This window comes from Hakea prostrata, chromosome 4, assembly GCF_041222555.1.
Source record: "Hakea prostrata isolate BN-2017 chromosome 4, UWA_Hpros_2, whole genome shotgun sequence".
Lineage (NCBI taxonomy): Eukaryota > Viridiplantae > Streptophyta > Magnoliopsida > Proteales > Proteaceae > Hakea > Hakea prostrata.
In genome coordinates, this window is record NC_142603.1 from 10,696,391 (window position 1) to 10,719,560 (window position 23,170).

Here is a 23,170-nt window from a genome sequence, read left to right on the forward strand (position 1 = left end):
AATCCTCCATCACTATCAAGAGTAATCTTGGAACACTATCAAATCCCAAGCTATTCCTCACTGTAAAATCCTCTATTTTATAACTCACAAGCACCTTCATTCTTCAGTGCACAAATCCTGCATTTCATAGATTTCTGTTGGTTGCAAGTGTAATGTATCACCCGAAACAAGATAGCAGCTTGGTTATTAACTTCACTGGAGCTGCAACATGGGGGATTCTATGATCCTCTTGTCCTCCAATCGTTTCATTTCAGCAACTTTGTTCCATCTACAACTGTAAGCATAGAGTATAAGAATACCACATAATTAATTGCCCTTTTACCAAGATACATCCTTGACAGGCCATCACTTCCTCAGACATCTTCATTTTTATGAATTTGAGAGGCACTGAGGAGGGATCAATGACTGAATCAGGTTCAAGAGACATGGTTTAATCCAAAGCCATCTCCATGTTGCCCTTTGCTACATATCCATAACTGCAGTCCCAATGTTGTCATCAATCTAAACTCCATGCTTGCTTGTATAACCATGAATTCAGCTCCCCGTCTCTACTTGGCCTAAATTAGCAGAGTAGGTGAGTAACCCTCACGGGTCTGTACATTTCTTCTACCTTCTCTCTGGCATCTGCTCAAAGATTTTCACAGCATGAATCACTTTGCTTAACTAGTTAACTAGGGAAATACGAATTTAAAAAATAAGTGTTCTTCATTTGCATCTTCTCAATAGGTCGAAGAGCTCGGTAGCATCTGACCAGGACACAACGATCAGGTATGAACTCAGTTTTTGTGATGTAGCCATGGAATTCCTCCAATTCCATGAAGCAGTATCTTTCGTGGCCATCTACTCAGGCAAGCTCTTTGCTTTTTCACTCGTTTCTCACAGACATTTCGTCGAAGACTTGGTAGCGTCAAAGAGCGGACTTCAATTCCGTTTGGAAATAGAGATGCGAACCCGCGGTTCAGGAGTGTGCGCCAAAACTTAAAAAGATCGCCGTTGCCGGGGATCGAACCCGGACCCGGGTCACCCGCGTGACAGGCGGGAATACTTACCACTATACTACAACGACTTTGGATGGTTGTGGAATGGAAAAATAATTACTTCTCTTTTCAAAATCTTTTTTTCCTTTTTTTTTTAACATACAAAGGCACTTTTATATATAGGGAAATTAAGAAACCTTTCGACTGAAAAGTAAGGTTCTCAACCATTCTGACTAAATGGAATGCTCTTTCTTAATAGCCACAGCACACTAATAATTGTGTTTCAATGAAACAAAATTGGCGGTTACCCAAAAAAAAGAAACAAAATTGGCTTATGAAAAACTAAAAACAAACAATATTCGCCATTGTAGAGGATCACAACCGAGTCACCCGCGTGACGGCAGGAGTACTCACCACCATACTACAACAATTTCAAAATCTAGTAAGAGCTTACATTTCATAATTACCTAAATCTTCCAGTCATGTAAACCACCAATTTATTCACACTGATAACGTGCCTTAACTTTGTCCTAATTAATAGCAAGCACGAAAAAGTATTTGCAAAGCCTCCATGACAAACACCTGGGTCATCTCAATATTCTCCCCTGTACTAGAACAAATATTGATGATCTCCATGGGAAGCACGGATTGAGTTGGTATCAAACCAGGCCCGAATTCCCATAGTTCTCCTCCTCCCCAACCCCCACCACCATCTCAAAATGGGAGATCACTCAACATCTTTTGCGTCTCTAGTTCAAAGTTCTTTACCAATGGGAACAATTTGAAGATACTTTTGCCTGATGGCATCTTCACATCGGGTATTGGTTGCTCTGAAATGCTATTTTTATTGGGTAGGAATGAAGAACAAATACAATTACATTAGTGAGAAACACACAGCAGCCGAGTTCCAAAGTTCAGACAGCCATGAAGTGAACGATGGTCAAGTTGTCTCACTCATGCAAAGAGAAGGCCTCTCCGTGGCAAGGAGTTGGCAATGTTAGTCTCGGAATATAAGCAAATGAACGTATTAAAAAGAAGCTAGTCAGATGTTTGATATCCTGTACAAAGGCCCACACCTCCAATGAACAGTGGTGGCATCAAACCTTGGCAGTGGGATTCAGCTAGTAAAGCATCTAGCCCCTCTACTATAGCATATAATAGGCCTTCCCAAATACCATTGCAGCTTCTCGGAGTGAAGAGTTACAGGTGACAGGGCTTGACATCGCCACCAGAGGTGAAGCCCTCCAAGCCCTGATGATGCACCTGATGCCCCCAGTATTGTCTGTCACTGAAGCAATCAGTGTTGAGATTATAAGTATGTTGTTGCCGGGGGGCACCATATCATTTGCGCTCTAGGAATAGGTACTAGTGTTCGGACACCTTATCCTCACCTCTCTGTGAGCATCTAGAACTCTGCTGCCGTGTCTTCCGCTTGTCTGATGACCTCCTCTGGTGACCAGAGATTCCCACTAGATGGGAAGCTCATTCCGCGACAGCCATATACCCCAGCATATATAGGCTGTTAGGTTCATGGTATCCCTGCTGCAGAGTCCATTCCACTGACTTAGTAAGTAGACCAAGAAAAATTATGGAAAGAATTTCGAAAATGCATAATACAAAGCTGAATATTGTAGATAAGACGTGCGAGATGAAGACCCATACTCAAAAAGGTTGTCTCCTTTTTAACTGTCTTGCACTCAACACGTTTCAGGCACAAAGAAAAAGATAGGTGAAGACTTGAGAAAACAGAGGAAAACAGCTCGTCTGTCAGTAGCAGTCAAACATTTTGCAAGCAAACAAACCAAGGAACAAAGTTTGTACCCAAGGCATAATCTCATATGTCTAAATCTCAATTCCAATGAACTCACAAGAGCAATACCCATGAATATTGGTAGCCTCTCCAAAACTCACTGGTCTCCTTCTCGCCGATGGTAATTTTCTATATTTGTAATGGAGATCAAGATATCTATTTGACGGCTATCTCAAAACAAACTCACAGACCAATCCCTCATTCTCTGCCTAATTTAAGCAACCTTTGCTCTCTCTATTTACACTGAACTCGATGGTCCACTACTTTCACAAATTGGAGGTTTCAAAATTTTGGTTGATTTGAGCTATCTCAAAACAAATTCAGCAATCAAATCCCTCATTCTCTAGCTAATTTAAGTGAACTTCGCATTCTATTAGTCCATCACAATGAATTCTGTGGTCCACTAACTTAAAAGAATTAGATAAATGAAATTGAATACCACATTCTGATGCCAGGAAGCAAGGCCATTGTTATTGGGACAATATGAAGCTTTTCTGGAGCTGCTAGTCTTTTATCATTTCTGCCCAATAAAACGGGTGATCCAGAACACTCCAATACTTCAGTTGGAAGAAAGATTGAACAGTCTTTGTTGTCTGAGATTATTGTGTATCTTGCATTTTTGGTAGTTTAAATATTGTAATCTTCTATTATAGGTAGTTCTCTCAATTATCGGAATCTTCTTTTCTAGGTAGGTCTCTTTTCTTATGGAAAAAGTTAATCTCACATTCTTGCAATTATATGCATTTATTTCTCAGTAACATTCACACACCAATATTTAGCCAAATCTAAACCTAACATGGTATCAGCCTAAAGTTCAAACTTGCCTTCTTCCTCGTGGCAACCAATCCTCCCTCCCCAGCTGGCTATTATAGCAGCTGCTAACCCATCTTCTTCTTATTTTCTTCATTATGCCGAATCTCCTATCACCCTGATACCCCTTTTCATCATTCAGCTTCTTTACCAATGGAGCCAACATCACCTTCAACTTCAAATGTCCCTTTGTACTTACCTGCAGTAGCTTCTTTGGCAAAAAATCGAAGTATCAAACCATCATCTTCCCCAAATCCAAATCCTAATTCTAAACTTCATTCCTTATTATAAATCAGTACATTTTAGACCAAAACCCCACCATTCTCTTTGTGGTGTAACTAAAAAACCCCTAACCTATCTCCAAATGCTAAACCTAAACTATGAATACTAAATCTTGATCCAGATCTCTACCAAAGCCTAAATCTAAAATCCTAAACTCGAAATCCTAATCACTAAACCGTAAACCAATTTCTTTTGTTCCTAAGCAGGTACGCAGTATTAACCTTCTTGCAAAACAAACTCGTCTACTTTATTTTCCTCAATTATTTACCACGTCCCTTGGTCGTGCGTCATCCATCATCTTCGGTCCAACCAAGATTGCCTCATCTGAGCGACTTCCTATTTATCTACCACGTCCCTTGATCATACGCCATTCCATCATCTTCAGTCCAAGCTGGGTATTCATGATCTTCATGCTCCACCTTGAGGGGAGTGTTATCTGATATTATTGTGTATCTTGCATTTGTGGAAGTTTTATTACTGTAATCTTTTATTCTAGGTAGTTTTCTCATATATTGTAATCTTCTATTCTAGGTAGGTCTCTTCTCTTATGGAGAAAGTTTATCTCTCATTCTTGTATTTATATGCATTGATTTCTCAATAACATTCACACACTAATATTCAGCCAAACCTAAACTTAAAGTCTTTGTTTGAACTTGGCAGCATTTGGCAAGACCCTAACGAGATCAATAATTTACTCTCAATCAAGAAACTAAAGCTCCTCTACCAATAAAAATAATCAGGAAAGTAAAGTATGCCCCTATTCTACTACTGCTATTAATTCCTCACTCCGAATTCTCGCATTATTCCTGGTTGCTAGTTGTTTTGATGGGAATGCATGCATTTGTAATTTCGAATACTTCACAACGACCTCTGCTTTCAATTTAAGGCTTCAAAATGATTTTATTGTTATCTTCCTGGATTGTTTTGGTTCATTAACTGGCGTAGCCTTGGACTGATGGGTTCAGCAAAGGACCACTGCCAAGATCTGAATCAAAACTAAGCCAAACATGTTGTTTTGGAACAAGGAGCTGCACGAGCTGTTCTGAGAGAGGGAGTGGTCAAATGGCATTGTGGCTTTATTGGGCTAACTTAATAATGTGGGACGAAGGAGTGGTTCAATTTTGGCAGGGTTTGGGCAAGTTTGGATAACTCCTGCTTTTCAGGAGTTAGTTGAGGGATGTTAGGGAAGGGATGTCAATGGGGTTTGAGATGGAGTTTAGGGCTGAAACTTAATGGGACTGAAAGGTATGTGGTACTAAAGGTCTCCTCCAAAGGAAGTCAGGTTTGGATGTATAAAACTAAAGCTACATGGAGTTGCAGGTTTTATCTTAATGTTGGCAGTTATGGGCTGCAATGGAGGTAGCTTTAATGGCAGCAATTAGATTAGGATGTGGATAATGAAGTAACTATGCCTCGATGAAATAACATTGAACCAGAAATGGGTAGAGATAACTCACTGATCAAATCACCTGATGGATTTGATATGGAAGAACACATTTGATTACTCACTTACTAAAGGCAGAAGGCTTTGTATGAAAGATAGTAAACTGATTCCACGGTCAGCAACTTGGGGGTGGGGTTTGAAACCTAAGCAACAATGCTGGAATTTGAAGCACCAGCTGTACATTTTGAATCCCTCATGTCCATCAGACCACGGAAGGAAGGAGGAAGATACTATTGCAAAGCAACAATCAAAATATAATTAACTACAGGCGCCTTTATTCTTCCTTTATGCTAACTTGAATTGAAATATGAAATTAGCCTAACTCCTCAACAAACTAACAGTGGTCATAACAACCCACTAAAAGACAAAAAGAGCAGCCTTTCAGAAGGCAGCTCTAACTACTCACAAAAGGACAAAAAACTGAAAATAAAGCTAAGTAAATACTACTAAATTCATATGCATCACTTAGTTCTGCATTCTAGGCCCATTAAATGCACCCATTACCTATTAAACTCAGAACTAAAAGCCCATGACCTATATAACCGAACTCTAGGTTAACATATGAGAATTAAGCCCTAAAAGGTGTTGGATACGCATCATCAACTGCAGAATATGGTAAAAGAGAAGGGGGTTTCAATATTAAATAACTTGGTTAATAAAAAGACAACTTAGGATATGAAGGCTGAAATTCTTGACAGCCTACGATACCCAGGAAGAGCTGCTTTCACATGGTATGCAATGTTGTTGGCTTCAAGTATATGATGGTTTGTCAGGTATAAATTTCTCTGCATATAATATCATAATGGCAAAAGCCCTGGTTCACCAACAGAATCACACAAAGCTAATACGACTCTAATTTTATTAATACCTACACAACCTAAGATGAAATAACTGCTATGCCAGAAAATATAAAGCACACCAGAAAACCACAAAATCAAAGAAATGAAGGGGAGCATGGGGCTTAATTCTTTCACTATTGCAATGCTGAAAGCATTTTGTCACCCCATATATATATTTAAATCAATAGACAAACTTTTCTTTTTTGGCTAAAATAGGTGTCCAGACCTTTGGTCCAACTATTCCCATTGTACCTGACAACCGGATGGACCAGATCATCCTGCGGTTGAACGAGAACCATAAATAGACAAATAAATTAAACATAAATATATTCAGAAAGGTTTAACCGACCTAAACATAATCCTGAAATGCACAAAAAGCTATCTCTCGACTCTCATGCTATCGAATCACTTGTCTAGTCAGATATTTGATTCTTTTTAGCTGCATGATGATGTATGTTGCTTTTGGCGTGTGAAAGAGTACATTCATGAAAGGCATGTGGTTTGCTGGATTCAGAATGTGGCAATCCACAAACATATTGAAACCAGATTCTACATTAGGTTAGGGAGAAAAAAGATTGGTACCTGGAGCAGGTTTTGGCCGCAGTTCTCATTGTTGGGTCAGAAGAAGCAGACCAGCCACTAGGATCCCCTTCAGGCTTCACAAATCGTTACTCTCTCTATTCTTTCTCAGGAAATATCTTGATTCCTGAAAGTGAAGGGGTTCATTTCCCCACGAAGTCCATCCATCCATTATTTCTCTAGCAAATAGTTCAATACACCGCGCAGGCTTTGGCCCTGGTACATAATCCAATAGCAACTCTAACAATATCAAGGAAACAAATATCAAGATCAGTCACTATATGAGTCCCATGTAAAAAGGTTGCTGGAAATACGGATTTTTTCAGGATTTAAGGCTTAGTCAGTTAATACCATAAACAACAGCTTGCATCAAACTACAGACAGGAAGCAAAAAATCCAAAAGGAAAATGATGATGCTTGAGGCAAGCAACTTTAGTGAAAACAGCCATCCATTCAAAAGAGTAAAATATGTAGAATCCAGATATTTAATGGCAAGAAAAGGATACTTCCAATTGGTGGCTTCCTTGAATAATCTCCGGGGATGCTAATAATGACTTGGTTAGCATGTAAAGGTCTAAAAGTTGAATAATGATCAGTATCCACTCCCTGTACAGAACCCGAACAGCATGACACAGAACCAAAAACCATCATTCAGAATGAATTTATGAATTCTTAAGGCTCTTTTCACTAATAGCTATTGGATAACAAACTCACCTCCCTATCACTGTAGCCCAGGAGAAGACATTCATATGGTCTATGGTGGAAAAGGTCTAAGTCACCGATCAACGATCCATCTACTTTTACCTATAATTTTCAGTAACAAGGAAGGAGATAATAAGTCAAACCACAATCAGCAATATTGGTTTCGCAAAACAAGTGTGCTCGCAGCCCCCCCCCCCCCCCCCAAAAAAAAAAAAAAAAAAAAAAATACAGAAGAGGGGGAGAGAGAGAGAGAGTGACCTTCAACCAGTAAAAGGTAGCCGCAAACCTGACACCCCACTTTGGGAACAATTCTTTCTCAACAAAAACCCGCAATTTTTCCCTATTTGTAACCCATAAGGCCACAAGCGCTCCTTCTGTATGCATTAGTTGCTTCATAGGAATGGACAAAAAATATCTATTAGGCAACGTCGGGTACCTGCAATGATGCTCAATCCCATCAAACCAAATTGAACACAACTACACAATACTATAACTTAAAGACCATTGAAAACACAAAGCTGATTAATTTCCATCTATTGAAAAAATTAATAGGTAAAAAGGTTCCTCATTCGAATAAAGGAAATTTCAAGATATTTGTCCCCCTAAGGTGGACACAATTGTAACCTGATAAATGGAAGCAAAGCTGCCTTGCTGCGAGTAATTTTATAGTTACCGAAGCCTAGAAAAGAAAAGGGACCTCAAGCAATGTCGCAATTACAGAAAATCAACCAGTACTCCAACAAAACCACAACACAATTCTAAAGGAAGTGCTCCACTGAATACCTACACTGATTTCTGGCGAGCGCTTTTGTTCTCCCAAGGAGGATCAATGACTATAAGGTTGTACCCTTGCTCACCTTGAGCTGCAGAAAGAAGTAATAGAGATATAAGAAGGCTAATGGTATACATGGTGGACTGGAACACAATAAAAAGACCCAAAGCTCCCATCTTCTATCAAAAATCAGAAGAGAGAAATCAAAGGCAACCCCCTTCAATTAAATAAAACAGACCGATGTCTGACATCAGGCACAATATGGGCTGTAGACTAATCAGTATAGTGTCAGACAAAGCTTCAAAATAAAAAAAATAAAAAATGAATTGCTCTAGTTACGTAGTAAACATGCATTCTGAAGATTCTTCCAATATGCAATCAAGTACCTTGCATTTTCTAAACAAAAACAAACAGAAACATCAACAAAAACCACTTCTATTTTGAGATAAATAATGATCTAGACAAGGAATAGAGATCGGTAGCATTCAAACATTACCAGGAATCAGGTTCTGAATTTGCTTGAAGTCAGACTTCCACATGATTAAAGGACAGAGGGGAAAAACCAGAAACAAATACATGTTAGATATGTTTCATATGACCAATTAAATGGATTAGAATTAAAATAAAAAAACCACAGATGACTATCAGGGATACTCAAGAAACCAAAAGAGGAAGAGGAGGACCAAATAATGAAAGCGAAAAAACATAAAGAGCAATGTGATCAATAAAACAGAAAAAGACAAATTATGATATGAAAAGTACCATCTTGAAAAAGAAGAAGAAAAAAAATTGGGGGGGGGGGGGGTGTGTGGTTGGTTTGAAGAAAAAACCTGGTTTCTGGCAATCATAGAAACCAACAACATTGCATACCATGTAGAAACAACTCTTCCTGGGTATTATGTACAAGCTCTCAAGAAATTCAGCCTCCACATCCTCATTAGTCTCATTGATAACCAAGTTATTAAAAAGTGGAACCACTTCTCTTTCACCATCTTGTACAGCCGAGGAACCTAAACAATCCAGGAAGATAACAAGAAAATCATTGTAAAGCCTTAAATTGAATGTGTTGACCACTGAGAAGTATTGGAAGTTACAAATGCATTCATTCCCATCAACACAAGTAGCCACCATGAGTAATTAAAGAATACAACAAAGATGTAAATGAAAATCATTAGAAGGATAGAAGCACGCTATAATTCCTGATTGAAAGAGGAGAGATTTACCGTCTCCGTCTTGCGCAAGCCTATTTTGTTGAGGGAAATTAAGGATGATTTCATACAGAGGGGCTTGCCAAACGCTGGCCAGCTCAAACAAAGACTGTCCAATCTCTCTTCCAACAGACTTATCCAAGTGTTCTGGATCACCCATTATATTGGGCAGAAACGATAGAAGACCAACTGCTCCCAGAAAAGCTTCATGTGCTCCCAGCAACAAAGGCTTTGCTTCCTAGCATCAGATGTGGAAGCTAATTTCATCATCCCAGAACCTTTTACGTTTAAGAAACCAAACAAGAGATTACTAGAGAGTACCTGATGACGTTGGTCGGCAATTAGCTCTCTTTCGTTGAGAGAATATGATTTTCTCTGTTTTAGCTTCCGTTTTCTTGGATTTACGGAAGCCGCAGTTTCTCCTCCATCTTTGGATTCAAAGAAGCGAGAATAATAAGCACGAGGAGAAACCGTAAACCTAGTATAAGAAGAATCCAGTACACGAACAGGTTCCATGAAAATGGCATTACAGCTTCCCAGTCGAAAAATGCCCGATTCTATAAACCGAGAAAACTCGCTGTCCATCTCCGTTTCCGCCATTACTTCGATGGTTAACCTCCCACTGTTTCATGAATTTTGATTCTGAATGTCATCGCATCCCTGCAGCTACTGTGATTTCAATTCGACGATTTTAAACATGGACGTCCTCTGTCTCGGCGTTCGCTTCGATCCACACCATCGGTTTAGGCGCCAAACGTGACGTGTCGCGGCGATTTTCAAACCTAGATGGCTAGTCCAGACCTCTCCGTTCTAAACCCTAACCCTTACCAGTGCCTCAGACAAAGAGGTACTTCAACATTTCATACTTCAAATTTTTATTATCATAAATTTTGTATTAAAAAAAGTTGCAATAATTCAATTTATTCTATTCGATCGATATTAGCAACCAAATATATATATATATATATATATATATATATATATTTTGCAGTTTGTTTTTTTTTCGTCGAAACCATTTGCAGTTTGTTGTTATTGAGATTTAGGGAACTCTCACGTCTTTATGGGTTCTCTTCTTCATTTGATATCTAAGAAATTTTCTAATTAGAAAATATTCACTTAGATAAGATATTTTTAAAATATTTTACTAATATATTTTATTTATAAAAATAATTATTAAATTTCTTTTTAAGTGCTAATTTTTTCTATCCAACCAATTTTATTTTATTTTTTTTATCAAGAATGCTATATAAGAAAGAAAACTACTTAATATCATGGTACCTCATGTCGGCGATTTATCGGTGTCACTGGGGGGCGACATGACATCCCCAGCGACCCGACTTTAGCATTTTATCGGCGACATATCGCCGATTCTCGGGATATTTCGCCGACAGTCGACATTTTCGAAGCATGGGGCGAAGTCTCGAAGATGCAGCGATCGGTTCGGGCCTTCCGACGCCGTTCTGTTGATTCACTCCAGAACCAGCCACCAGCATGTTGGACTGCTTGATGGAGAGACTATCATGTTGTTCGAAGAGAACGACAGGGAGAGCCGTGCCGAAGAGTTTCTGAGGAGGGATTGAATGGTGAAGGCGAGAATCGGTTTGGAATTGAGAGGGTTTGTGATAGTGACGATAGCTCCGAGTGACATTACAGAGAGGCAGATCACTGGGAAGAAGATGGAATTGGGGAAAGGAGGAGAACAATGTTGCCTTTTCATACACCCATTTCCGACAAGCAGGAAGCTACGGAATCAACGGCACGCCAGACTTCAGGGAAGGTGAGGTGGCGACCGGTGGAGGCATCCATGAAAGCGCTCTTACCATTGTGAGCTTGGGAAGATATGAAGGTGGTGACATCTGGAGATTCATTGCAAGGGAGAGCTATTGGCTTTTTCTTGCTGCTGTAGATATGTAGATGCAATTGAATTTGCAGTTGCAGAAGCCGCTTCTTGGATCGATGTCGATGGGTTTAGCATCAGAAATTCAGAACTCATAAGTCATGGTTACCCATTTCGAAAAGTCGCTCGACATTTCAGCGATTGTCGCCGTGTCGGTGGTGTTGCCAGCCACCGACACGGCGACTTCAGTCGACTCATCGGACCTTGCTTAATATACAAGGGGCTTTGACTCTGAAAAGAGATTTGACCTCTTAATTTTATTTATGAGGTATTAAATTGTACCAAGTATTTTCTATTCATTAGGGTTTGAATTTGAAATTTCAAATCTCTTTTAACCCAAAATAAATAAATAAACAACCAAGCAAACTCTCACTTCTCATGCTTTTCTTCTTCATTGTGTTTTTGTAGTAGTTTTTTTTTCTTTTCAGCATGTGCCTTAATGCTTAAGAAACCACTTGTCTATCTTATCCTTTTAGTTGACAAACAGCTCATAGACTTTTTCTAGTTGGATACTTGCATAATAACAATTACATATTTTAGTAACATATTTCTCTTATTATTAATATCTTTTTTCTTCTTATTATTTTCATTTAAGTAAATTTTTTATTGTTGATTTTTTTTTTCAAACTAATAGATATGGGTGAAAGATTCTCCCATTCACCCATTTTTCTCCCATAATCTACAGCTGCAACCAACCAAAATTGATCAGAAAAAGCAAAAGGAAAAAACCACAAAAACACAGAGAAACTCAATACTGTTATAAAATAAAGAGAAAATATATTAGATACAAAGAAGAAAGACAAGATGAGTTCAATCAGAACTGATTCATTCAGTTGAGTGCATTACATATTTATAGTAGAAGGAGCATCTACTCTGATATGGAAATACAATATATGATTCTTGCACACAATAAGATATTCTTGATATGGAAACATAGATTGTCGCCCAAGATTGAAGGTGCATAGAATGGAAATATTGACTGCCAATATTGTGTAATGAGATGGTTGTGATCTTCACCAATATTGCATCCTGAGGTAATTGAGATCTTCAATTGGGTACAATCTCTTTGGGGTAATGGACATCCATAATAAATATTTTTATAACACTCCCCTTGGATGTCCATCAATAGATAATGTACCTCGTTAAACCTTACTAAGAAAACCCTGTGGAAAATCTTAGTGAGGAAAGAGTATACATATCTATTACGTATTGTAGCTGCCTCATTAAACCTTACCGGAAACCCTGGGACACCTTGGTTGGAGAGTCGGCACGTTTTTACTCCCCCGATGATAACATCTTGAGTATCTTTGAATACGTACTTCCATTATCATATCCAACTTCTCAACATTTGAAGTGGCCGCCTCATTAAATCTTGTTAATACACTTATAGAATGCTACATTCGATTGTGTATTATCCGATACATTTGCCCCTTGCACTAGATTGGTACTTCGGGACCGATTCTCCACTTTTTTTGGGGTCGTGATCTTTCTTTATATTGAGCGATCTACAACCATTGGGTACTCTTGATGTATTTTATCTAGCAAATCTCTTCAAATATTCTCTATATAGTTGATTGATGAACGAATATTTCATTCGTCAAATGCTCAATTTACAAATCAAGACAAATCATTGTCTTTTCAAGATTTTCATTTCAACTTTCTTAAAATATCTTCTGCTTTTGAACTCTTCGTTTCGATGATATTTAAATCATCATCATATATCTTACTAATTAGATCCATATCCTTTAATAAAGGCACAATAATAAATTGGATCATTTTTATGCTTTTCATTTAGTAAATATCCACTAAGGAGATTACCATATATGCCTTGATAATCTTTGAAGCCTTATTGAACAAACTTCCTAGAAATTTTTATATGCTTCAATCATTTTGAATCCTTCGGGATTTTCATATATATTTCACACTCGAGTGAGCCATATAAATAGGCTTTAATAATATCCATTAGACGCATGTCAAAATTTTCATATCTTGCCCATTAATGATATCCAAGGTGATTGCATCCACCACAAGAGAACATGTTTCCATGTAATCATGCCGGCATCTGCGAAAATTCTTGTGCCATAATTCATGATTTATATATCACGATTTCATTCTTTTTCTCATTTCATTTTTCAGAAAACTCAATTGTACCCCACTCGGCTTTATACCTTCGGATGTTGGACTACATGTCCAAAACTTTATTTTGCAAGCAAATTCAATTCTCGCTTGAATTGCGTCTTTACATTTTGGCCAATCATTTCTTAATTTATATTCATCAACAAATTTATGTTCAAGATCCTCGTCTTGATATATTATTTCAACAATAAAAATTGTTGTCGACAACTTTATCTTTTCGGTTCCATCTTTTTCCGCAATGCATAACTAATCGAGATCTCTTCATTATTTTCGTGTACTTCAACCTCTTCGGGGTTTTATAGAAGTTATATCTTCGGGATCTTCATAATCAATTGTCTCCATATTATGATCATCTTGATCATTTGATCCTTTCCTTTTCTAGGATTTTATCCTTGGAACCGATTGATCTTCCACATTTTAACGTGGTTTAATTTCATTTGCACTTGATAGATTGTCCTCTTGGGACATCAATTCTAATTGAGCATTTCTTGGAATATGAGATTTAGTAACTCTTAGCAGTCAGGAATCTGCAATTGATTCACAATATTTATTGCATTATCCTTTGAACTTCAAATTCACGTGCTCGGTCGAGGATCTAATGAGATAGTGATAATGCATTACAATCAATCTCTTTTTCCAACTGTTTATTCTCTCCCCCTCATGTTGGAAAACTAATTCATTAAATAAATCTCCTATCATTGGCAATATATTGCATTATATAAGAGATTTATATCCAACATATATTCCCAACTTTATTTGGGAACTCATCTTTGTGCGCTGTGGTGGAGCAATTAGAACATAGCCGCACATCCAATTTTAAGATGAGAAATATTTGGCTTCGACCATAAGCCAATTGTAATAGGGAGAATTTATGACAACCTTTTGGCCGATGCGTACAAATGATGCTTTGTTCTCATAAACAATGGTTTAGCAATTAATTGGAGACAATTAATAAATTATTTTACCAAACCATTTTGGATATAAACATGAGTAACAGGCTATTCAATCTGTGATCTCACTTGTTATACAATAATCATAAAGCCCGAGATGTAAATTCACCGATTATCAAGACAAGCTGTCTTTATCTTATAATTCATAAATTATGCTCTTAATCTCATTATTTGAGCAAACAATCTCGCAAACACCAAATTGCGAGTTCATAATGAACATACATGTGACCACTTTATAGATGCATCTATTAAAATCATATATTATTTGAATGGTCCACATGATGGGTGAATGGCCCATACATTTCACCCTCTATCGTTTCAACGTAGAATGTTCAATCTCAACTTTAGCTGGTGAATATTAATAATAATATTTATTGAGAACAAACAATACAAGAAATTCACTTAATTGAAGAATCTTCTGTTCTTCAATGGATGACAATTGAATTTTCAATAATTTTTCGCATCATACTTGATCCGGTATGGTCCAACCGGTCATGCCAAATAATAAGATTATTGGAATCAATGTTCATTTGATTTACCCAAGCATGTGTTTCAACCATGCGATATTCGTAGTACAAATTGGGAGAAATATCTAATAACTTTGTATAGATATTTACTTATACCATTATTTGTAGTCTCAATCTGATAATAATTTTGGCAAATAGCTTTGAAACTTAATAAGTTTCTTTGAGACTTACTACAAAATAATGAATTATTTATAACCAATTTTATCTCCCGATAATAATAGATTAGCTCTTCCGGAGCTTCAATCAATGTTGTACTACCGATTTTATATGAACATTGGCTTCCGTATCATCAAATAAGAGAAATATGTATATTTTTCTCTCGGATAATATGCGTCCAGATATAAGAGAATATTCACATTCTTCATCAAAATGAAACAAAATATATTAAAAGATATATAGAAAATCAATAAAAAAAATTATAAAGGAAAAATACTAAATTTAAGATAAACTAACATATGAGATGAGATTTGAAGAGAAAATAATTACATAATCAAATCTTCAACTATTATCTTCAAAAGAGTTTATAGCATCTAGATATGTAGTATCTGTGAGGCCATCAAAATCATTCTTTTTATAGGCAAAAAATTGCTCAAGTATCATGATTTTGGAAAATCTAATTTATCTCCACATTATTTTTATTTATTTAATTAAGGCTTGACAAAGCTTAATTAAATATTGTGGAGTATGACAGATACATGTCTTATGGCTTTCATACCACATTGGTAATAAATATTATCTTCACTCCTTGAATTGTTATATTGAGAATCCTTATTATTCTCTTATTTATTTCCATAATAATGACGGTAATTATTCTGTCTTTTGTCTCATCCTCTTCCACAGTCATGACCATAATTTTAATTTTGCCTTCTTTTAGGCATATCATGAATTGTTGCATTCACTTCAGGGAATGGAACAGAACCAATAAGACGAGCTTCATGACTTTTCATTAATAGTACATTATTTTACTCAGCCACAAATAGGCATGATATCATTTAGAGTATTTCTTAAAACTCCTTTTACAATATTACTGTTGTAACAACAAATCTGAAACTTGAAAATTTGCTGGGATATTTTCATGAATAATATTTTCTCCTTATAATTTCAAAAGAGAATTAATTTCAAAAACTACAGAATCGGATTTATTTACGCTTTCAAATCTTGCACTTCATCTCCTTTCAAATCTTGCAACTTCATGTGCATCTCAGAATCGTATTCATTTACGTTTCAAATCTTGCAACTTCATGTGCATCTCGAATCGTATTCATTTACGCTTTCAAATCTTGCAACTTCAGTGCATCCCCCCCCAAACGTATTCATTTACAATTTCAAATCTTGCAACTTCAGTGCATTTAACAATATTTGTGGTGCAAAGCTAGCAACCACTATATACAATAAATAAAACCACAATAGTTAAAGTAACATAATATCTTATTATTTGATTGATTCTTAGATTCAATAAAACACATACCTTTTATCATGATGCACTTACATTTCAAGATGGACAAGGTAAACTCCATTGTTTACAAAACGTCGAGGAGGTTGATCATTCTTTTCACTTTGGAATAGAAAACATAATGATACGTAGTTTGTTGTCTTTCTTCTCAAAACGCAATACTTGAGCGGATTCGTTCTTCGAGCGGAATCGTGGATAACGTGTTATAAAATAAAGAGAAAATATATTAGATACAAAGAAGAAAGACAAGATGAGTTCAATCGAACCGATTCATTCATTGAGTGCATTACATATTTATAGTAGAAGGAGCATCTACTCGATATGGAAATACAATATATGATTCTTGCACACAATAAGATATTCTTGATATGGAAACATAGATTGTCGCCCAAGATTGAAGGTGCATGAATGGAAATATTGACTGCCAATATTGTGTAATGAGATGGTTGTGATCTTCACCAATATTGCATCCTGAGGTAATTGAGATCTTCAATTGGAAGTACAATCTCTTTGGGGTAATGGACATCCATAATAAATATTTTTTTTTTTTTTTTTTTTTTTTTTTCTTTTTTTTTTTTTTTTTTTTTTTTTTTTTTTTTTTTTTTTTTTTTTTTTTTTTTTTTTTTTTTTTTTTTTTTTTTTTTTTTTTTTGGTGGTGTTGGGGGGGGGGGGGGGGGGGGGGGGGGGGGGGGCGGGGGTTGGGGTTTTTTTTTTTTGGGGGGGGGGGTTTTTTTGGGGGGGGGGGGGGGGGGGGGGTTTTTTTTTTGTGGGGTGTGGGGGGGGGGTGGGGGGGGGGGGGGGTTTGGGGTTGGTTGAGATGGAATTTTTTTTTTTTTTTTTTATTTTTTTTTTTTTTAAAAAAAAGGGGGTGAAAAAAAACAATATAGTTGAGCATGTACATTTCACAAAATCGAAAAAGTTAACCGAACTGAAATTTTTTTGGCAAAGAGATGTAATTAACATTATCCAATTAAGAGGGTCTAAATGCTATTTGATAAATTAGTAGCTCAGGGCGGCGGTGCATTTAACCATAGGTATGGTATCACGATTCACGCCTTTAAGATGAAATTAAAAGTACTGTACGAGCTCGACTCGGGAGTGAGTCAGAATCTGAGTCAGGAGAGAGTGAGATCCAAATGAAATTAACTGTAAATGATTGGCCAAACGAGAACTGATGAATTCCATGTACAGTTGTTAACTGTGGGCGCGGTTACATCACTAACCATGATTGACTCTTAGTCAGCAGCCCTATAAATTCGAGACCGGCTTCGTTCGCGGCCTGAACGAGTCATTCTTTTGTTTCAAAACTGAAGAAGGCCATGAAGAAGAGTGAGTGAAGAAACCTGATTGAATCTCGAAAGCGGAGCGACAGGGCAAGAGTAGAGGGGATCTGTGAATTCTCTCTACCTCTAAGTGAGATATCTTCAAAATCATCTCGTTTTTGTTCTTCAGCATTTTTCCCGTTCTGAATTTTCTGGAATTCTTCTTCTACTCTACTGAAAACCTTTAATTGAGTTCCGAGTTCTTGTTTTCGTTATTGTATTTCTTTGCTGTTGATCTGTTATCATCAGAGAGCTCTGGATTGCGAATCTGTGGGTTCTCTCTACCTCTTAAGTGAGACATCTTCAAAATTTTTTGTACTCCAACATTTTTCCCCTTCTCAATTTTCTCAAGTTCTTCTTCTACTCTACTGAAAACCTCGAATTGAGTTTCGAATTCTTGTTTTCCTTGTTATATCTTCATTTGTATATTTATGTGAGAAAAGACATCGAATATCTGTTAAATGATATTTCTTTTCTTCCCCTTTTTATAAGATTGAGTTTTGGTTTAAATTACTGTATATGCCTTTTTCGGATATCAGCTATGGTAAGTAGTTCTTGTTTGATTAAATCTGGGTTCCAGTACTCTGGATTCGGAGATTTTGTAGCTATATTGATGCGATCCCTATTCTGACTAGCTTTTGGATTCTTTTAAGTGGTAAATATGAATATTCTTAGTTCTCACAATTGACTTGAGCTTCGAAGTTATTTTAGAAGATCAACCGGACTCAGAATATGTCAAACATGATAGGACTGAAAAAGGAACTAATGCAAGATAGTGTGGTTAGCATCCGTCAGATTGCTTAGTTTGAAGTCGAAATATTCCTGATTAGGTACTGGAGAAACCATTATTTCTGAAGCGGAACGGCCAACCATAATACACTAAGACATAAATTAAATCTGGATATTACGACGGAAGATGGTTAGGCTAGAGGGAACAGGAGAGGGGAAGTTGTTTCCGAACATCAGTACTGGTTGAGTGAAAGTAGGTGTTAGAAGGGCAATGAAGAGTCACTTATGTTAATAAGTGATCCTGAAATGTTGGAAGAGAAGAACAGGGTAATATTTTGTGAATTTCCATGAATAGAATGGATAGCGTGATCCTGTGTATCGTGGCATATATTTCGGTGATTTTACTGATATTGTTACTTAAATATGAGCATTTAAGTCTAATTCCTTATTGTTATTTATTGGGGAAAATAATCTCTGAAGGTTTGGCTAGTTCTTGATAATCTTGAGTTCTTATTTGACTACTTTCCTTTGTATGGGTGGAACTGGTTGTCGTTTGGGAACTGCAAAAGTGACTAATGAGTTTCAACCTCGATCATCTAATAACCTTTGGCACTTTTGGACGCAAATTATATCTCCACTCATTGTTTCAATTTATGTCTTTCTAAAGCCTTCTGCCTTTTCCTTTATGAATTTTTGTGACATGCATTTCTATTTTTTTGGTCAATTTACTGACAACCTGCAACTTTTTGATGGCTGATTTCCTGCTCCTAGCTACACAAACACAAGTTCTCAATCTCAATTGATCTTTTGACTGGGTCACCATGTGTTCTTCAACCCCTGTCCCTCTGATTGAGTTACATTGCACTGATGAAGAGGCTTTGGAGCATTTGGAGAGATTGATCAGGGGGGGTCCCCTTCCGCGCAATGTGATAATGCTGAACCCTTACAATTTTGATCCCTGGAATTTGCCTGGTAACCATTCAATATTGATATAAATTTCTGCTAGGATTTCATAGAAAAATATGAAGTCGACTACAATGGTTTTTGGCATAAATTCTCCAGCATTATTTGTGCATTTCCTCTTTATTTATATATATCAGCTTCGCTTTTTACTATATAGTTCTGAGGCACTAAGTTAGAGTCAAATGATATAGAGATCAACATCTCGCTTTAAATACTTCGCTGAAAATTCAGCAAAGAAATAATTAATTCTTACTGTTCACACTTCTAAATGTCACAGCTCTTGCCCAAAAAATGTCATAGCTTCAGTGAAAACCTTCCTTCACTACTAATTCTGTTGGAGGGGCATCTTACTTTCAGTATTCTCACTTTCTAATTGTCACATCTTCTTGGTTTTACTGGGGGTTGCAACATGTTGGGTTGGACCTTTTTAAACCCCTACTCTGACTCCTAAGTACCTTGGCCTGGCCCTAACTCTGACCCTGTTGGACCGTGTAAAAAACTCAAGCCGACCTTGACTCTGATCCTATCCACAAAACAATATTCTACATCTACCAAAAAATATCCTACAGGGTGGTTGATCCAGACCAGTACTGCTCAAACACTCAATCTGACCTGCCTGACCCCTAATTTGGGGCCATAATTTTGACCCCGGACCCCATTTGGGTTCAGGGCAGGCCAGGGTGGGTTTGGGCGATTAGGGCCAAACTTGCACCTGTAGTTTAGTTATTCTTTCATTTTCTTTCTTGGGACTTGGGAGGGGTCTGTGTTGGCTTGTTTTTGCATATTAAGAACTGGGGCAAAACTGTCTATCTGAATGTATTACCTTGCCCATATTTCCAGTGGTTTGCAATGATTCAAAATTTTGGACATGGCGTTTTGCTGCCCATTCCATCCCTCCCCCCACAAAAAATGTTTTAAGAAAGAAAGAAAGAAAAAAAGAAACAGAGACACACACCATGTAGATAAGATGATCATCTCTTAGTCCTCTAGTCATTTAAGATGATCATCTCTTAGTCCTCTAGTCATTTAATGATAATGTCTTTTTCATTTTCTGAACTTCTTCTATTCAGTCCTGTGGATATAATGTCAGAGCCTCTTTTTTATAGGGTAACTCAGCTTACAAGAAAACTGTTGCAGATAACGTTTGGTGCTTTATCAAATCCGAGGATCACAAAGCTATACGAACGGGATATTGGAAAGCTAAAGGGGAAGGTCACAGAATTCCAAAAAATTCTACCACTTCTGGTTGCAGAACTACTTTCGAATTTTACAAAGCCAAGGCCCCTCATGGAACTGGAACTGATTGGATGATGTATGAATACAAGATTTATTGGAGGGAGTTTGAAATCCAGGTACTTTAAGAATCAATAAATGCCTATCTGTTTTCTCTTATACAACTCCAACCAACTGGACAACTGCTGACTAAAGGCACAATTTTGCAGGATTCCAGTTCATTGTGTAGGGTCTTTTGCAATAACAAATTAGGTCCAGATCATGAAGATCTCCAGAGTCGTCCTGGTGCAGATGATGCAAATGGAGACTATATTCATCCAAAGCCTGCAATCAAGGAGAATGCTGAAGAAAATTGTCTCGGCACGCAAGATGGCTCGAGCAGGTCCCAGGTAGGTGAACTTGATGATTGTTTCTTTGCTGCATTGTGAGAAAGGACATCTTCTGTGTGATGACATGATAAGGTGCTCAGTTTATTTCCTGACTGCCTTCAAATAAATGACTTACCAATTATACATGAAACCCTGCTGGGTTCATATAATGAATACGGAAAGTGAGTCCTACTGGTCATAGACAGAGTTTGGAAGGTCAATCCAATGTATTTATTGCATGTGTGTAATTGAGTTGTCCTGACTGAAGATATGATGTGTTTCAACTACGGAATCAAGGTAGATGCTCTTTTTGGGGCCACAGTTTCAGCGGGGCAAAGCAGATTTTTGCCTATATATCCTTGGCATCAAAAGAATATTTAGTTTAATCATGCTTTAGTATCTCCTATTTTAAACGATCAGATATGTTTATGCCTGTGTAGATCACCCATGGTATTGAAGAGAATGAATCAAAAGCTTTTTCTGAAAAGAATCTACCAGATCAAAGACTTGATGATCCAGTTGAGGAGCCGCATGAAGACTACGATTTTTCTGGAGGAGACTACTTGGAATTATTTGATCTGGATAATCCTGGCTCTCCTTCCAGTTCTGAAAATTCAAGTTGCTTGACTATGTCGTCAGATGAATGCTTTGATTCCTTGGCCTTGTTGGAGGAGCTAGAGGGAGGGAATGTCGAAAATATAGAGACAAACCAGATAACTTCTAACTTCAGTGTCTCTACGTCTCACAGACCCGATCAGATAGTTTTCGAGCCAACTTCTGGACCTGATCAGATAGTTTTCGAGCCAACTTCTGGTATGTTTAATCAATTCTTTTTCCACAGTTTCCTTGTTCTTGTTGGAGTTGCTAAAGCATGCGAGATAAATTTGTAGTGTCTCCAAATCGAAAAAAAACTTAGTTTTCTTTTCACTATTACATCAACTACGTAATCTAGAAAACACAGGCTCTATCGGTGGTGATGTCCATCAGCGTGCGAAGTATGCTCACTTGGAGAGTTCTTGACCCCCCCCCCCCCCCCCAACTGGACTTGGTTTATACTGATATGTAGATTGTAATTCACCCTGACCATTGTCTAGTCATTCAATATGTTATTGGTGGGTATACTAACAACAAATCTTTGCTGAATACTGGCCCTGGCTCAGACTTCATTAAGTGGATATTTGGTTGCAATTGGTATTAGCTTTGTAATTGATAAAAGCCTCATCTAGAGCCATATCCCTTCCAGGTTCAGCAGTACAGCAGCATGATCTCAACAAGAAGACGGGAAAACATATTGCAGATCAAGGTACCTCTACAAGCTCACCAAATGAACCAGCATCATCACGTGGTCTTCCAACCGTGTCAGATGGAAAACGGAAGGCTGTTAGCAGGATGACAAAGCTTAGGAAGAAGTATTTGTGCTTCATTCCATTCTAGATTTCCTATGTGTGTTTATTGTATAAGTTGACAGAAGTCTGATTTGACGAAGAAGAAGAAGAAGAAGAAGAAAAAAAAAAAAAAAAAAAAAAAGTCTGATAGATCATGTGGTTTAGGTTGGATAATGTAAAATGAAAATATGAACAGGATTAATGCATGGGGAGGAGATCTACACACTGCCTGCGTGGTTTGGCATCTCCCACGCTAAGCTAATGGTGGATGGGAGTGCCTCACGATTTGTATACAGACTCAGGGGAGTCGTATGGTAAGGGAGGATAGTGTCCAGGAGGGGAGAGAGAGTGTGTGCACTACCGGCAGCGTGTATATCATTTGCCTTTAGTATATTTACTATCAATAATCATATTGTTCTTTTTTTTTTTTTTTAGTACAAAACTGACAATAGATGAAGTAAATGATATATATAGAATGTAAAATTGATGAGCTATGAGTTGTTACTTTCTTTTAATTGCATTTATCTTACTCCGAGATATTATTTAACCTATAATTAAGATGTTTGGAGATGAGTTTCTTAAATAGTGGTGGTAGCTTTATGTAGTCCTATACAAATACACTGAGGTCTTGGATTTGAACCTTCAAATTATGAAATGATCTTAGAATATTTCTAATGTATCCAATAGATGTTTGGGTCACATTCCTTTCATGCATGTGTCTCTAATCACATACACAACAATATAATATAATATTTTACAAATATTGATATTCATGATCCATGCA

At 37.2% G+C, this 23,170-nt stretch overlaps 2 protein-coding genes and 1 non-coding gene across 5 annotated transcripts; 1 reads left to right on the forward strand and 2 right to left on the reverse strand.

Moving 5' to 3' along the window:
* Positions 1-988: 988 nt before the first annotated feature.
* Positions 989-1,066, reverse strand: TRNAD-GUC (transfer RNA aspartic acid (anticodon GUC)). The gene has a single exon. It is a non-coding gene; the product is annotated as a tRNA-Asp (tRNA).
* Positions 1,067-1,652: 586 nt separating this feature from the next.
* LOC149017807 (Methyltransferase MT-A70 family protein) lies at positions 1,653-10,251 on the reverse strand. 3 transcript variants are annotated; one of them, XR_016172865.1, is made up of 10 exons: positions 9,745-10,251; positions 9,439-9,661; positions 9,086-9,225; positions 8,712-8,745; positions 8,231-8,306; positions 7,702-7,879; positions 7,456-7,545; positions 7,248-7,347; positions 6,745-6,981; positions 1,653-2,516 (listed from the first exon to the last, which is right to left on the reverse strand). XR_016172865.1 is itself a non-coding variant. In XM_089152140.1 (9 exons), exons 1-9 carry the CDS (start codon positions 10,021-10,023, stop codon positions 6,821-6,823), a joined length of 1,281 nt encoding a protein of 426 aa, XP_089008266.1. In that variant the 5' UTR covers positions 10,024-10,251; the 3' UTR covers positions 5,737-6,820. The 3 variants fall into 3 exon arrangements, 1 of the variants encoding a protein (XP_089008266.1); XR_016172864.1 differs by having other exon boundaries at positions 1,653-2,519; XM_089152140.1 differs by lacking the exon at positions 1,653-2,516 and having other exon boundaries at positions 5,737-6,981.
* A 7,403-nt stretch (positions 10,252-17,654) lies between these two features.
* On the forward strand, positions 17,655-22,702 carry LOC149017808 (uncharacterized). The gene is made up of 6 exons (XM_089152141.1): positions 17,655-17,799; positions 19,209-19,409; positions 20,538-20,752; positions 20,843-21,022; positions 21,442-21,814; positions 22,245-22,702. Exons 2-6 carry the CDS (start codon positions 19,259-19,261, stop codon positions 22,433-22,435), a joined length of 1,110 nt encoding a protein of 369 aa, XP_089008267.1. The 5' UTR covers positions 17,655-17,799; positions 19,209-19,258; the 3' UTR covers positions 22,436-22,702.
* The last annotated feature ends 468 nt before the right edge of the window (positions 22,703-23,170 follow it).

Excerpts from the sequence above, each read along its gene's own strand:
- LOC149017807 (XM_089152140.1), bottom strand. The coding sequence starts at position 10,023 with ATGGCGGAAACGGAGATGGACAGCGAGTTTTCTCGGTTTATAGAATCG. Across the intron at positions 9,662-9,744 it reads TTGCCGACCAACGTCATCAG|GAAGCAAAGCCTTTGTTGCT; the intron begins GTACTCTCTAGT and ends ATCTGATGCTAG. Across the intron at positions 7,348-7,455 it reads TGGGCTACAGTGATAGGGAG|GGAGTGGATACTGATCATTA; the intron begins GTGAGTTTGTTA and ends GGTTCTGTACAG.
- LOC149017808 (XM_089152141.1), top strand. The coding sequence starts at position 19,259 with ATGTGTTCTTCAACCCCTGTCCCTCTGATTGAGTTACATTGCACTGAT. Across the intron at positions 19,410-20,537 it reads TGATCCCTGGAATTTGCCTG|ATAACGTTTGGTGCTTTATC; the intron begins GTAACCATTCAA and ends AAACTGTTGCAG. Across the intron at positions 21,815-22,244 it reads AGTTTTCGAGCCAACTTCTG|GTTCAGCAGTACAGCAGCAT; the intron begins GTATGTTTAATC and ends TATCCCTTCCAG.